Source organism: Lytechinus pictus, chromosome 2 (assembly GCF_037042905.1).
Source record: "Lytechinus pictus isolate F3 Inbred chromosome 2, Lp3.0, whole genome shotgun sequence".
NCBI classification, from domain to species: Eukaryota; Metazoa; Echinodermata; class Echinoidea; order Temnopleuroida; family Toxopneustidae; genus Lytechinus; species Lytechinus pictus.
This window is the reverse complement of record NC_087246.1, coordinates 67,429,603-67,447,163: the sequence shown is the minus strand read 5'-3', so window position 1 is coordinate 67,447,163 and position 17,561 is coordinate 67,429,603. Positions and strand designations below refer to the sequence as shown.

Sequence of the window (17,561 nt, the reverse complement as noted above, 5' to 3'; positions counted from 1 at the left end):
TACTCCAGAAGGAGCTATAATTCACTCTATAAGGAAGTACAGTTCACTCCAAAGGGATCTGTCCCTCATCTCACTCTTGGAGGAGCGTGATTTAGCTCGTTTGCTTTAAAAGAGTACAAACCCTCACGAAACTTAGATCCTCAACGTATAATCTTATATAAGTTCCGGTTTCAGAGAAACCATTGGGGGAGGACGGGCCTTTGATCGTGCAAGCTGAACCTGTGGAATCCTCTTCCACAGAGTTTGAAAAAATAAGACGTCAGTGACCCGCTATATATACTGTGCAAATTATTATTTCATTATCAAACAAAATTGAGTGGAGAATGATTGAAAATTATATTTAGCTTGTGATAGTGAAGGTTAAAAGAAAGGTTATTAAGGGGGCTTTAAGTAAATAGATTAGTTCACAACTAATTAAAGGATCATATTACAATTTATATTTTTATTTATTTACTTTTAGGCTCATAGGTTATAAGACGTTTGCGTATAATAATAACATAAACGAGACTGAGTTACACTCTTGCCCTCGTTTAACCTACTCAAAGTTTTTAACATATCAATCCACTAACTGTTAAAAAATATGTTATTTATGGTATGTTCATCTTGCATGCAATTTTGTATTAATAGACAATGGTACAATAGGTTCACATTTTAACCCAAGGTTGTTTAGAACAGTACCGAAAGTATATTGTTGATAAGTTGTCGATTGCCAACCTTTATTAGTAGATATTAAAACCATTATCCATCCAGTTCCTTAAAAGAAAGATTGTTCACGATGTTCACTGCACGGGCGTAAATCCTGGGGGGGGGGGGATATATCGTTTATTTTCGGAGAGGGGGCGGCATGTACAATCACCCCCCCCCACACACACACACACACACACACACTTTTTAAGACAGAAACGATAGCTTTTTTTAATTATCAAATGATAAATACTACTGGTATTCTTGAATTCGCCTAATTTTGCAGTCTAAAAGTGCAAAATTTCTCAAGCAGTCGCTCCGCTCCCGCGTCTGTTACGGTCTGGCAATTCTCCCCTTATTTTACATCCCTTTACGTTTTTTACATCATTCTGTCTTCCATATACTAAAAAGTTGCTCGCTCTCTCGCATTAGGATATTAACTGTAATTCAGTAGTTGATATCACAACAAAACCGTTACCATAGCCATCGGAAAAATGGAAATAAGCTTGCAACTGTCATCACCAAAAGGGATAGATTATAATAGGTTGTAATATCCCAGGAAAAAATAATAGCCCTTGATGTGATAATTGCCCACTTGAAAGACGTTTTCGGACACCATTCTGTCTTATAACTACAAAAAATTTGCCCACTCGCTTCGCTCGCTCGCATATTAATATAAACTGCATTTACTAGTTAATATCTCCAACAAAATCATTACAATACAGCCATCGAAAAAAAAAACATTCGTGACAGGCCTTTAACTGAATGATGGTAGTATTATGTACACGGTTATATACCCCAGTGTTTTTGGTGTCCCCGAAATTTTGAAATTTCTTGTCAATATATTGCGATCACCCCCCCCCCCCCCCCCCCCCACTGCTCGGACCGGATATATACGCCAGTGGTTCGATGTGAATATATAGTCATGTATAGTATGACTTCACTTCGAATTCGTGAAACAGCAAACAGTAAAAGAAAAGAATATGTGAAATGACGTCACTGAGATATTCAACGTCATCATTAACCGCATAATTTGAAATATTTTTACATTTCTACATACATTTAGTCCCCTCATAATTATTGACCATTTTGACAGTATACGTCTTTGCTCCAAGAAAAAAAAAAATCTATTTTTATAAAAACGTCGATTAACGTGATTAAACAAGACTTGAACTATGAACTGCAAACACGCATTTCATCGTCAGTATTTTGGCTAGACCGTTGGACTCTTCTTGGGGCCTGATTTTGATATCCAATATAGTTAATCATTAATTTCTGCTAGACGTAGTCGGAAATGCTAATGTAGGGAAATGTCAACAGAAAGTAGCCAGTGACATCGCGGAGACATCTCCCCCCCCCCCCTCTCTCTATTCGTGACATTTAATGTACTATATATTTCCATTCGTGAATCATCATTGTATCGTTCTAGTTTCTGTATTCGGCCGGCGTAGATGCTGAATTTCTTGGATATTTTTATGATAAGTATGGATCTATTTGCTTCTGTGAAGCTGTTATCTACCCCAAGACTGGTAGTATTATGCAGCCTGTTTTATTTCATAACAGTGCAATCGGGTGAGTTCCAAATTCGTAAATTTACTCAATGAATTCTACAACGCCGCGATAGAATGATAGAGTATAGTCATGTTATGCCAAAGCAAGAAACAGTTTTTTCATCCGGGCAATGGGGTAAAATATTTGTTTATAAGGACACATAGGCCTTACTAGTATGCAATTCTTCATTTTTATGTTAATGTTTTCAGAATAATCATAATTTTGAAATACTATTAGATGGCCAAATGTATACTTGTTTGGAGAAATGGGCATACCGCGGAAGAACAGAAGTATGATGTATATGGTACATAATTATATATTTTCATATATGATATAGATTATAGATATGAATAATATGATATAAATTATATATAAATCAATGAGGTATTCAATTAATTTTGCATCTTTCTCCCCTTTCTCCTTCTCTCCCATCGTCTCATTTTCCACAGTTCCAACATATTGGAAAATCATAAAACATTAAAAATAATGCTTTATGTTTTACCCAATATGTCGGAATTGTATGCATTATTAAAAAAAAAAATACAATTTGCATCTATCTTTACAGAAAATACGCGATTGATGAACGGGGATTTCCCTTTTGAGGGAAGAGTTGAGGTATTTTACAACGGTGAATGGGGGACGGTCTGCGATGATCATTGGGGTATTGAAGAGGCTGAGGTCGTGTGCAAAGACTTGGACTATATCGGGGCGGACCTAGCCCTTGTTTACGCAGCCTTCGGTCCTGGAAGTGGTCCAATATGGATGGACAATACCTTTTGTTACGGAGGAGAAGAAGATCTGTTTGAGTGCTCTAGGAGCCATCAAATAGGAACACATGACTGTGCTCATGCGGATGATGCTTCGGTGGTTTGTACAGCAAGAGGTATTTACGAGGTGTTTTTTTTTAGTTTTGTTTTAATAAATGAAGAGTAAAAACATCCTAGAGAATAATAGTTCAGAAACAACAACACCTCCAACAAACATTCCATGCTGCACTTTATGCACCATTTTAACATGTAGGCTTATACCGAATTGAAAGAAGATTACAATCAAATGAATAAATACACCATAAAACGACCAATTATGAAGTCGAAAATGTGACTTTCCTTTGTTTTTTCATTGTGCAGGAAAGAGTAAATTCTCGCCCTTAGAATGATTCATATTTTTAGTAATGATACAAGGTTGCCAGCCAATCAGCTTTAACCTATACTGTTGCAATGTTTTCCTGTTTGGGGTTCGGTATTTTATAGTGTCTACATGCAGTTAAAGGTCAAGTACACCCTAACAAAAAACTGATTTGAATAAAAAGAGAACAATCCAACAAACATACCACTGAAAATGACATCAAAATCGGATGTGAAATAAGAAAGTTATGACAATTTTAAGTTTCGCCTAATTTTACAAAACAGTTATATGCACATCCTGGTCGGTATGCAAATGAGGGAACTGATGACATCACTTACTCACTATTTCTTTACTATTTTATTTTTTAAAATTTGAAATATTATAATTTTCTCCTCTTTGTCCTGTGAAACAAAGTTTTATTTCTCCCTGAACTTGTGAAATTACCATTGTTTAATATTTTATGGTTCAGTCAAGTTGGTCCTTATTGTCAAATATGTAAAAATAGAAATATTGTATAATTCAAACAATAAAAAACAAAACAAATAGTGAGTGATGGACATCATCGATTCTCTCATTTGCATGTGACTAAATTGTGCATATAACTATTGTGTGAAAAATAAGCGAAACTTTAAAATGTCTTATTTTACATCCGATTATAACATGTTTAATGAAATTTTCAGCATTATGCTTGCCTTATATTTCTCTATGGATCCAAATCATCATTTTCTGAGGTGGACTTGACCTTTAACGATGTCCTTAAAATCCTTCCTTGTCTCCTCAGGTTCTCTCAGGCTTGTCAACGGTACCACGTACTACGCTGGCATCCTGCAAATAATGGGGAATTCTTCGGGCACCTGGAATGGTGTCTGCGGGGACACCTGGAGCCCGGAAGCTGGCGAAGTCGCTTGCCGTCAGCTCGGCTTCTCTGGATACTTGAGCAGTGATTTGGTTGCCAAGTCAAACAGCTCCATCTATCGGCACGACAACGATACGAGGGCATTCCTCGGTGGTTTCCGTTGCCATGGCAATGAGAGAAGACTTGAAGCGTGCCTTGATGCAGAGTGGAGCTCTGTGGACACCTGCACTGGAAGTGAGGATGTTTATCTGGTGTGCGATCGGACAGGTAGATGACTTTTATTTGTAGTTTCGTCAGATAAAGAGGCGTCAATTTTACAACGAAATTACGGGTATAATCAATTAAAGACATCCATAATATATTTCCTTGTTATATTTTGTTTTATCATATTAGGTTTTCAATCTTAAATTGATCAGGTTGATAAGGATATTTTCGGTCTGGCTTGGCGAGGATATAGGGTCAGTCTAAAAGGATTTGTGTCAGGCTACCATGTCAGCGTCGCTAAAGTAACCGACACAAATGGTTTGAAAATGCTTATTTGAGCAGGGAGCCTGGGTGCCCGGGGGGGGGGGGGGCACTGCCATTACAACATACATATAAGGTAGATGGCCTAAGGGACCTAACTGGTATATTGGATGCATTCTTCAGAGGGCGTGGAACGGTTTTGACAGGGGGGCTGAGCCGAATATTAAACTATTGTGTACTACAGTTTATGACTTCTTTACGAATTAAGGTAGCAATCAAACTATTAAAACATATTATTCTAAAACAATGAATTCTGCCCAAGTGTTGGTCACAGCTACAGTATAGTCTGTTATTTCAATCCGATAAACTGCGGTTCTGATTTTTCCTTGCCAGACGTCCGCCTCGTTGACGGAAGTGAACCGCATGAGGGTCGTGTCGAAGTCTTCTACGGTGCTACCTGGGGAACAGTATGTGACGATGACTGGGATATTAACGATGCTAACGTAGTCTGTCGCCAAGTCGGCTACAGCTATGGAGCCTTTGAAGCACCTCGGAACTCTGAATTTGGTGCGGCCGATGGTCCTATTCTTCTTGATGACTTACAATGTTATGGATGGGAGCATAGTCTATTTAGCTGTGGTCACAGTGGGCTAGCCAACGATAACTGTAATCATCGTACCGATGCAGGCGCTGTCTGTTTAAGTATGTATTTTTAAAACGAAGCTAATTTTCTTATTTTTTTAATTAGTAAGCCTTATACTTTCATGAAATATCAGTGAACCAAAAATCCGAACGGATTGAAGCCACTCGTCTGTCAGTCTTTGAACCTCACTCCAGGAGCCCGTTGCATAAAACTTTTTACCTGAGAAAACTCAGGTTGTTTTTACCTGAGTTTTTGCCCTGTGTTAAAGTCAATGGCAAAAATCAGACTAACCTTAGTTTTTAGTTTTTACCAGAGTTTTCTCAGGTAAAAAGTTTTATGCAACAGGCCCCAGGGGTGCTATTTATTTTTCCTACGACCTTTTCTTCTCGGTGTCAGGTATAAGGTTTATTTAGTCAAAGACTACATAATATCATGAATATTCATAAACATTTGCTATGAAAAAAAAATATATATATAAATCATATATTTTAATAGCAGCTCACAAAAATGAAATATATCATATTCATAAAATATCTATATTCATATGTCGACTTAGCGTAATAATGTGTCTCAACATGTTGAAAAAAAAAACCTTTTTATAAGGCGACTTGGCGAGATAACGTATCTTGCCATCTCGACTAGTCGATGGCACTTAAAGCTTCTGTATCATTTAGTTTTATTTGCGAAGCAAGGAAGTGTATACCCATGGAGTTACATGAGTTACACTAATGTTGCCTGCATTTTCGACAACAATCGACACGCACATGCAAATCATGTCAAAAAATAACAAACTTATAACAGTTCCGCATCATTGAACGCGTGCATTCGCCAATTTGACCAAAATGAATTTATACATCTTGGTCTGATTTGATACTAAAACATTATTCTTTCCCGCCATCACGTTTCAGGGAAGGAGAAACAAGTTCGACTACTTGGCGGTTTCACGAGTTACGAAGGGGTGGTGCAAGTATATGAAGACGGAGTGTGGAAGACGGTTTGTGACGTCGATAACAACTGGGGTCGTGAGGAGAGGGAAGTGGTGTGTCGTCAGCTCGGTTACGAGGTCGATGCCGATTATCGGACGCCTGTGACAGTCATTAGCGAGGTGATCGGCGAGACGTTAACAGCAAACTACTTTTGTTCAGGACAAGAAGATAGACTTACCCAGGAATGTACGAGACATCTTTACGTTGGTGGGAATGAATGCAGACCAGAGAATGTTGCACAAACTCGATGTAGCAAACCAAAAGGTAATATCAATAATGTGTGCAGAAATTGTCAATAGTAATAATAAATGCAATATATATATATATATATATATATATATATAGCCAAATACAAGGTGAATAAAACAACCGTAGATAGAAAAGTTGATCAAATTTTCGCCCATAGGGCTTCATCAGGAAATGATGAATTTATTAGTCAACAGCACCAAGAAACGCAGTGCGCAAAACGCAAAGCGTAAAAAACAACGCGCTGAGAGGTAAGACGCGAAGCGCAACAGTACAAAAGAAAAGAGAGAAAAAAAAAAGAGAGAAAAAAAGAAAAAAGAAAGAAAGAGGAAGGGAAAAAAAGAAAAAGAAGAAAAAAGCCGGGGAGACAAAAGGAAGAGAGAAAAGGGAAAAGGAAAACGACTAGAAAAAAGGAGAGAGGGAGAGAAGGGGGCAGAAATAGAGGACAGCTGGGGAGAAAGAAGTAAGAGAATATATATATATATAAACCCCTCAAAAAAGTTTGGAAATCTGTGTTTGGCCATTAATTTCTCCCAACTCCCAATTTAACACATTGCATATTTGATATAATTCAACAGATCATTTAATTCTCTTTAAAATGATACCATGCTTATTATGATCATGCCATCACGAAAAGAGTAGGATTCAAAATTGTTGGATGAGGTCTGATTTGAAAAGCTGCAAAACGAGCAAAAAAGTTTGGAAATCTGAGTTTGGCCATTAATTTCTCCCAACTCCCAATTTTACACATTGCATATTTGATATCATTCAACAGAACATTTAATTCTCTTTAAAATGATACCATGCTTGTTATGATCATGCCATCACGAAAAGAGCAGGATTCACAAGTGTTGGATGAGGTCTGAATTGAAAAGCTGCAAAACGAGCAGAAATAGTCATGAAGGGTCAATACAGAACATGATTCTTTCAAATCCATTCAAATCAAGCCCCTGCTTCTGGAGTGATGGTTCTGTGACTGTGAGATAACATGGTTTGAGTCGTGGATTGAAATACCCATGCATGTTTGTTTGTTATGTGTTTGCTTGTGCAGAGGTGTGTTTGATTCCATGTTAATGTTGACGTTAAAGGTGCATGAAAATAATTAAAAGAAACCGATTAGAAACTCACTCATCACCACTGAAAAAAGAACAGTGACTTTCAATATTGTGTAGTTTTGCAACTTTTGAATTTTGACCTTGCCCCCACATTTCAAGGCACTACACCTCCATGTGAACGATAATCACATCATGTAGGGTATGATTTTATACAAAATTAAATGATCTATTCATTGATATTAATTACAAAGTGATATTGACTAAAATCGATGAGGAATTACCGATCAAATTCAAAAGAAACCGCTTAGAAAATCACTCATCACCACGGAAAAAAGAACAGTGACTTTCAATATTTTGTCATTTTGCAACTTTTGAATTTTGACCTTGCGCCACATTCCAAGGCAGTGCACCCCCATTAGAAGCATAATCATATCATGTAGGGTATCATTTTAAAGAGGATTAGATGCTCTATTCATTAATATTAATTACATATTGATATTTACTCAAACTGATGAGAATTTATCGATCAAAGTCAGATTTCCAAACTTTCAAAATTTCTCTCTTTCCCTCTCTATTACTATAAAAAAAATGCATGCCCACCACACCAACACACACTAAACGTCACAGTCACCACACACACAGACAAACACACCCTTCCTCACACCCACACACACACCCACACACCCCACCTCGCCCTCACACACGCACACGTACTCACCTGAGCCAAAGTGGAAAAAAACTGTGGAGAAGCTATAATTATAGCAGATATTCGATAAAGAAAATTGGAATTTTGAATCTTGGGAGAATGCTGATTGCGCAATAATATTGAGGCACAAGGATTACCTTTGTTTTATTAAATAACGAAAATAAAATCAAGATTTTAATTGTGCGAAAAATCGGGTTGTGTTTGGTACACTCTGGTACAATCTGGTCATGATGTACCTAATCCTTTTACAATGCTTTTGTATAAGGGTTGTTTTGCAATCATGGTATACTTAAAAAGGGGGGAAAGGGGCCTTCTGTGTATCATAAAACATTGTGAATTGTAATCTCAAAATCTGCGACAAGCTATTGGACACCTAGAGCAACATGCAAAAGAAAAATTGAAATACATGTTTATTTCTCAATCTGTCATTTTAGAGTCAAAATTAATTGTCTCATTTTGTTTTTTCCGATTTCGATTTTATCACTTCAAAGCAACCTTTACGCATTGTTTTATCAATCAGAATTGATCATTGAAATGCATGTGTATAAAAACTGAACCCCTCCCCCAAAGCAGTAGATAAATTGATTTGTCATGACTATGAATTAACCCGCGAATGGAGTACCAATGCTGTCCAGAAATGTCCTCTCCGAGTTCGGTGTTTTTTTTGCATTTTAAGAAGTTACTTGATTAGTAAGTGTATATTTGTCTATAAGAACACTTGGACAAATGTAACAAAACCAAAATTTTCACCTCGACCATATGCACTTATTTTTCAGACATGCAGTTCACGTTCCAATGTTGCGAAAGCCAATTCTTTCAAAATAAGTCCTATCCGAAAAATTAAGCCATCGACAGAACATGTGATCGAAATATTGAACTCCTATAACTAAAATATGTGACCTTGGGCATACAAATTTTAAGGAATATCAGCTGTTCAAAACACACCACAACACCCACACACACCAAAGTTGAGGGAAAACTTAAATGAGATAGTTCGGTAACCCTGATTATAAAACGACCCACAAATACTTTATCCAACCATGTATTTTGTAAGGCGCAACGGTTTTGGGAAGTTGCTTTAAAGTCTTTAAACTATACATTTACGGTACAGAAATATCTCCACGCGAATTACCCATATTGGTTCCAAACTAGCTGACAGTCAAAGTTTGTGCCTTACCATGTGTTCATGTTTTAGATGTGAATGTGTTCGAGCATTCAGTATTAAACCTTTACGACACATGGAACTTAATTTCTGCCATTGGTGCATATAGTAACCCGTAAATACATGTATAAGAGAAAAAACACTCAGTCGTGAAAACCTAAGAATTCAACTCTCAAGGAGAAAATCAGAAAGATAAAACAAGATGATTTTTTTAATGTAGAGCATATGAATTCAGAGACAATTTTAGAACCATTTTGTATGTCTCTGCTAATATCTGATTTTCTCTTTAACGACACTTCATTCAGTTTTCTTCTAAAGTTTATATTATCTTCCATTATTTTGTATATATCATCGTGTATATCTTTTTTTAATTCATATTACATGCAGACCTCGAAGTCAGACTGATTAATGAAGATTACGCTGGCCAGGGCGTTCTTGAGATATTCCACTCGGGGAGCTGGGGGACCGTGAACTCCCTCAGTGCACAGCAAGCCGAGGTAGTCTGTCGTCAGCTTGGCTACGAGGCCGTCATGGAGATCTATGACGAGGGCGAGTTCGGGTTCGGGTTTGGTCTTATATTTGGCATAGAGACGATCGTGTGTGGTGGGGACGAGGATGACCTCAGAGAATGTGTTGGGAATGTTACGGAGGTCGAATTTCCCCGTCATTCAAAGGACATCGCTCTAATGTGCAGGCCTCATGGTAAACTCCTAAAATTTTCTACATTATTATTTGAATTAACTCCGATGTTTAAAGGGGAATCCAGCCTTGGCCATAAAATGTTGTGATGGGAAGGAGAAAAATAAATTAAACAGAATGGTGAAAGTTTGAAAGAAATCGAACAAGCAATAAGAAAATTATAGCTGCTTTAAAATTGAGATCACTAATACTATGTAGATTTCAAATTGGCAACTGGGTAAGTAAATTATGACAAGGGGCAAGGACAACTTCCCCATAGGCCATGTACTTTATTATCAGGGATTTGTGGTTTTCTCCTAAGTACCCATTCCCCTGGGGCAGTAATCTAAATATAACCCGGGTAATATATTGTGTTATGTCCTCATGAAAGAAACATATAATTTGAAATAAAACTTTTGGGAAAAATTACATTTTAGCCATAATATGTATTGGAGTACATGGAAGAGTAGTCCTTGCCTTACATCACTATGACATCACATATGCGGCCAATTTGAAGTCTCCGTGGGTATAGTGATTACCAATATTGACAACTTTTAAAAATTCATAACTTTCTTGTTGTTTGTCCGATATTGTTCAAACTTTCACCTATCAACTTGTCTGATTTTTCTTTTCCTTATAAAATTAAGTTTTTATTTGGGTTGGATTCCCCTTTAAAGGTCAAGTCCACACTAGAAAAATGTTGATTTGAACAAATAAAGAAAAATCAAACCATAGAGCATAACGCTGAAAATTTCATCAAAATTGGATGTAAAATAAGAAAGTTATGATATTTAAAAATTTCTCTTTTTTCACAAAACAGTGATATGCACAACTAAGTGATATGCAAATGAAATAGTTGATGATATTCCTCACTCACTATATTTCTTTTGATTGAATTATACAATATTTCATTTTTTCTACAGATATGACAATTAAAACTAACTTGACTGAACCATATAATTTTACATATGTTCAGGGAGGAATTGATCGTTGTTTCACTTGAAAATGAGGAGAAAATTAAGATGACTCATATTTCATACATTAAAGTACAAAAGAAACAGTGAGTGGATGACGTCATCAATCTCCCCATTTGCATACCGACCAGAATGTGCATATAACTGTTTTGTGAAATTTAGCAAAACTTTAAAATGTCATAACTGTCTTATTTTACATCTTGGATTTTTTTTCTTTTCATTCAAATCAACTTTTTGATGCGGTGGACTTGTCCTTTAATTGATTTCTATAAAAAAAAAATATATAATTTTGATAAATGTACAAAGATCAAATCTCGGGTCGATTTTCTTTTCTTTTTCCCCTTTTATTTAGATCGATATCTAACTGGCTCATTTCATTAAACAACAATCGTTCCGATTTAAAATAAAAACATAAAAATAGATCTCAAATCTTACCCTTACCATATATTTTGATCCGATTCACGTCACTGACCTGCGAGACAAATGCTCCAAACTTGTTGAACATTCGTGCTGAAAATATATACAACGGCCTCTCCTCTATCTCCCTCTCTGTCTCTGCCCGGGCTCTGCCCATGTCGTTTGAGTTTGAGGATCAAGCCGTTCGAAAACTCTCAACCGTTTTTTTTCTAAACGCTCAATTCTTACACCCTCTTCAGACTTCCCAACCAGAGGGCCATACTCCTCCTTCCCTCATGTTTCCCTCATTAAAGCAAGGTTCCGCACATATTCTTTATGACCCACACAATCCAACTCTCTGATTAAACATGATTAACATCTGATATATCAGTCTCATTTGCACCAAGCTCTTTAAAGGAATTCGTTGCTCACTTTGTTCAAAGTTCAAATTTATTTGTCTTTCTTTCCACTTAACATGCACAATAGAATAAACAAAACTTTGATATTGATAACATAAAAAACAAATAATGAATAAGAAATAAATAAACAAAGGCATGTAAGTTTAAACGGAATATAAGAACATAATAATGAAGGAGAAAGCATATCTTGTAAAAAAAAAGAAAAGAAAAAGAAGCTCAACAATGTCATGCGAAATGAATACAAAGAATGTTAGTATGGCATTGATATGATTGGTTTAGGGGAAAAAAGGGAAAGTGGGTAGTCACAAAACTAATTAGATCTACAAGAGATAATATATACAAAGGGTAAGCGGAAAAGAGAAATATCTTGACAGAATAATGATTAAAGGAATGAGGGAGATAGTTTGGGAAATTATTACCCTTTTTGGAAAAAGAAATATTTTATCTATTTACAAGATGGAAGGATCTTCATAATTTTTCTTAACATATTTCGAAAATTTTAGAAACATTTGTAAATTGTTTATACAACATGCGTAACAGTGGATGTAGCAATTAAGTAAGTTTACTGTATCAATACCCATCGTGTGGTTGGTGATAACAACGTACATGTATATAGTGTGTTGTGTTCAGGAAAATTAAAATTTTTATATTTTTTCTATTTCATTTCAATTATTGTTCATGTGTACAGTATATTTATTTTCTTAAAGTGGCATGAGCACCAAAGGGTGTCCCTGTGTGCTATAATTATAAGTAGCCACTATTATAATCACATAAATATTATTTTTACGAATGTTATGGATATATTTCATTTCCTAATGCAGAATCAATCGGAACTATAGCAGCGCGACTTTTTAGCTACGACAACCTACAATGGAAGGGTCGGCTTGAGGTTTATGTCGGATATGGAATATGGGGGTCTGTTTGTTCATCAGAAGGATGGGGGCATTCTGAAGCTCAGGTAATACCCCTCCCCAATGCCCTACCCCCATCCCCTACTCCATACCCTACACTGTAAAAACTGTGGTGTTAAAACTGACACCAGTTTGTGTTAGTAGAGGACCACACCCCGAGGTGTTAAAATTACACCCTAGAGATTGAACATAACACCAAAGAGTGTAAATGTAACAACCAAAGGTGTTGTAATAACACATATAGGTGTTAAACTAACACCATCAGTTTAACACCGGAGTAAAATAACTGGTGTGGTCCTCTATGTACACCGGTTAACACCACAGTTTTTGCTGTGTACACCCCATACACACCAACCATACAGAATCACAATCATATCCCCTAATGCTATCTAAAAATGTGTTCCCATTTTCAATTGACCTAATGCGCATACATTCGTAATTCCGAAGCTTCGTTATTCCGAAGGTTCGGTTATTCCGAAGGTTCGTATTTCCGAAGGTTCTTAATTCCGAAGGTTCGTTAGTCCGAAAACGAAATAAGGTTCGTAATTCCGAAGGTTCGTTAGTCCGAAAACGAAATGTTCGTAATTCCGAAGGTTCGTTAATCCGAAAACGAAATGAGGTTCGTAATTCCGAAGGTTCGTTAGTCCGAAAACGAAATGATTGACGAACCTTATTTCGTTTTCGGACTAACGAACCTTCGGAACATCGAACCTTATTTTGTTTTCGGATTAACGAACCTTTGGAACATCGAACCTTATTTCGTTTTCGGATTATCGAACCTTCGGAATAACGAACCTTCGGAATAACGCCACAAATGTTCGGATTAACGAACCCTTTAACGTTTTCGGATTAACGAACATCGAGGTATAGGCAATTTACGTGTTTCGGAATTACGAACCTTCGGAATAAAGAACCTTCGGAATTACGAACCTTCGGAATTACGAAGTGTAACCGAAATAATGTAGTTTTACATGCACCTATAACATATTAATTCACCATACACACAAACGGGTGGAAGAAAGATGGATACTTTGAACTATTTTGTTAGGGTAATGAGCATTTTTCTGATTAATGTCATTTTAGTCAAGACAGTTCAATACTTTCACCACTTTAACCCTGGATTCAAAGGATGGCTTGTTATCATTGAAAAAACATGAACCATTGCTCTATGTCACTGAAATTGTGTCATTTGATTGACAGAGAGACTTTGTTCATCAATTTGTGGTGAGGCATTTTTATCAGAACTTTTAATTAGAAGTTGTCAAAAATTTCCTTCCCCATATTTTTTATTTTGGTCATTTGATCAAGGAAAAACTGCCACAGATCCAAAGTGTAAAGTTACATCCACACCACAATTATTTTCGACCTGATATTGACAAATTCTTACTCTTCCAATGCTGACAGGCTGTATGTAGGCAACTAAACTTTGGCACAGGTAGCCATGCCAAGGTCCTGGACGCCTCCGAGTTTCCCGAAAGCTACGGAACAATAGCCTTTAGCACCGTTGACTGTGATTCGGAAGATAGTTCGCTGAGGGAGTGCCAATATGGCGCATGGGGTCAAAAGGACTGCGGACACCACCAGGATGTAGGGATCGACTGTTATTATTATGAAGGTGGGTATAGATTAAGCTGCTTTCGAATTAAACCATAAGCGATCAAGAGACTTCTTGGAATATCATGACGACCTGTTTATGATGAGTAATGATATATGATTCATATTATTATTATAATTATCATCATCATATTCATTATCATCATCATCATCGTCATTATTAGTATTAATATTATCATCATCTTCATCATCATTATTATTATAAATCCGCTATCATAGCGCATGATGAATCGAATGTCTCTATAAGCACTTCATTACCCCATTGTAAAAACACCGGTGTTAAGCCTGGTATCTATATCAGAACACACCAGAGATTTGTTGAAACAACACTGGTTTGGCGTTACGCTTACACCAATATGGCATTTAAGCAACAGTAATTAAGCCGACATCAGTTTGATTCTAAAGTGGTGTCGTTTCAACACTTCCCTGGTGCACATGTTCCAATAGATACCAGGCTGGTGTTATCATTGCTTGCACGCAAACGATGTACGCACTTTCTCCTCTCCCGGGGGAGTATTCAAACCAGAGTTTCTAAACTTAATTGCAGCGTATACACTCTAAAAAAGGTTTACCCAATATTGGGTAAAATGGGAACATGCATGTTGATTGGGTACAAAGACAGTATTTTGTACATTTTATGCAATGTTGCGTTGAAATAGCCCAATATGGGGTAAAAAAACCCAGCAAACATGCCCGTTCCCTTTCTACCCAATATTGGGTAAAAATTGTACTCAGTGTTTTTGTAGTGTAGCTGAAATGTAAAAACATTATCAAACACAGTGACGAATCGGGTCATTTGACTCTTTTACACTATCTTAGTGAAATAATGTCTAAAGATAAAGTACAGTTCACTCCAGAACGAGCCACACTGCAAAAACTCGGGCGTTGATTTAACACCAGCCCGGAATAGTCCACACCAGAGAAGTATTGAAACAACATCAGTTTGGAATCAAACCGATGCTGTTTTAATACTAATTGGTGTTGTATAAACACATATCTGGTGTTAGACCAAAACGAAACTGGTGTTGTTTAACACTTGTCTGGTGTGGACATATTTAGATTCCGGGCCGGTGTTAAATCAACACCAAAGTTTTTGCAGTGTATAATGCACTCTCAAAAGGTGGAAATCCCACTCCAAAATGACTGGTCCTTTGTTTCACTCTGGGAGTATATAGTGTGATTGGGGACCAGATTAGCTCTTATGTATTTTGTGCATGGGCGTTGCTTTATTGTATTATCTTTAGATTAAAAATGCTATACACGATAGGCAGCCCCCCCCCCCCCCTACAAATCAGGTTGGTACGCTGAAATTATAGGAATTTAACAAAAATCACCTTTTGGAGCGAAAACCTTTTTTTCTTCTTTTGCTGCTTGTCATTTTATTTTTACCAAACCAGCACCCAGTCTTTAAATAATCGTTCCCAGGGCCTTGCATCGGTTATCTAAAATAAGTGAATAATTTATAATCACGTTTGAACCCACTTCTAATTTGATCAGTTAACCCATCAGAGCCTGATAATAGCCAAGGTACGAGCATACCAGTCTGGGAAATAATCCTCATCACACTGATGGCCATGTTCATGCTTCTCATTCTATCCGGCTTGGCTATCTACCAGCAAGGGCGCAGAAAACGCCGCCCTGGTACATCCCCTATCCACACAGGCCCGACCGCGTCACGTGATGACGTTGTACCAGCCAGTTACAACCCGACTTGCGAGTTGACTGAGCCTCCACCAGACTACAGACCCCCTACTCCGCCGCCAGTTGAATCACCGCCATCGTACGAATCGGTTGTGATTCCCACGAACAAGCGGAACGAAGACCATACTGCACCTCGAGCCGATAACGGTACTGACGATGACCACGACAATGGCGACGATCGTCATTACGTCTCGGGTATGCCACGTGAAATAGAAATCGATCGACACGGAACAACACCGCGTGTAATGTATCAAAGAACTGATTCAGTGTTTATTTAAAAAAGGAATTTAGGAATTTCAGTACCTACATAAACAGGTTTTTAGCTCCACTATGGGTAATTCAAAACCAATGTCAGAGAGAGAGTGATTTTGGCAGCTAGAATCCAAATGTGTTCAGTAACAGACAAGTAAAACTGAAACCCAGATCTGAGCAAGACATTAGCTACTACTACCGTTACAGTACTATAAGACATATTAAGCCAGTACTGCTATCAGTATGTGGTAATGTTATTCATGTACGTCCCCCAAAAACATTGTTTCATATGTAAAAAGAGAAGTTAAAAGGAGCATAATACTGTGAAAAAAAATCATTAGTGTCGTATGTCAATGAAGTTGTGACATTTTAAATTCTATTTTTTGTGAAATCAACCCAAAATTTAGAATGTCATAACCCAGCGTTGTACTTGTTTTGTATTTTATTCAATTACTTGGACTTTAACAAGATAGAAAGAAAAAAACTTCAACGCGGTACATTGTACGTGCCTATATATTTGCATGTGTGTGTGTGTGTGTGTGGGAGGGAGAGGATGAGGATGCGTGTTTGTATGTGTGTGTTTATTTATTATGCCAATTATTTTAGTTATTTCTAAATGAGTTATTGGTTCAAAACCACTCAATTTTAAATTGTAGGCTCATCGAATGGAAATATGGTATATGATTCTGAAGAAACTACTTTTTTATTTAAATAAATCTAAAAGCGATTTTACATTAATCATATTCGGACAGCATTTTGTCATATCTAACTGAAAACTGATATGCACCTAACCATCAACCCCCCCCCCCCCCCCACAATATGTCATGAATGATACTAGCAGGAGATGCATGCCACTGGCTGTAGACATTTTTCGTCACATAATTTACGTTCTAAATCAATTAAATTAAACCAGACTCAAATGGTTTGCTATGTCCTTGTTTGACGAGTTTTGGCTTGAAAATGGCTTAAAATTTTACCTTGTTCCAACTACTACTGCTGCTGCTTCTAATACTGCTACTACAACTGCTACACCAATTACTATACAAAGTCGGTCTAATTAGTAAATGTCGTAAATGTATGTTAATGATTTGTGGAACATGAAATAAATTTTGATATATTCAGAACAATGTAAATAGT

The 17,561-nt window shown here is 37.0% G+C and overlaps 1 protein-coding gene across 1 annotated transcript; it reads left to right on the top strand.

The window, feature by feature from the left end:
- The first annotated feature begins 1,968 nt into the window (after positions 1-1,968).
- Positions 1,969-17,551, top strand: LOC129253757 (deleted in malignant brain tumors 1 protein-like). The gene is made up of 9 exons (XM_054892182.2): positions 1,969-2,256; positions 2,801-3,118; positions 4,142-4,483; positions 5,075-5,383; positions 6,233-6,574; positions 9,867-10,181; positions 12,768-12,904; positions 14,262-14,472; positions 15,969-17,551. Exons 1-9 carry the CDS (start codon positions 2,136-2,138, stop codon positions 16,448-16,450), a joined length of 2,577 nt encoding a protein of 858 aa, XP_054748157.2. The 5' UTR covers positions 1,969-2,135; the 3' UTR covers positions 16,451-17,551.
- Positions 17,552-17,561: the final 10 nt, after the last annotated feature.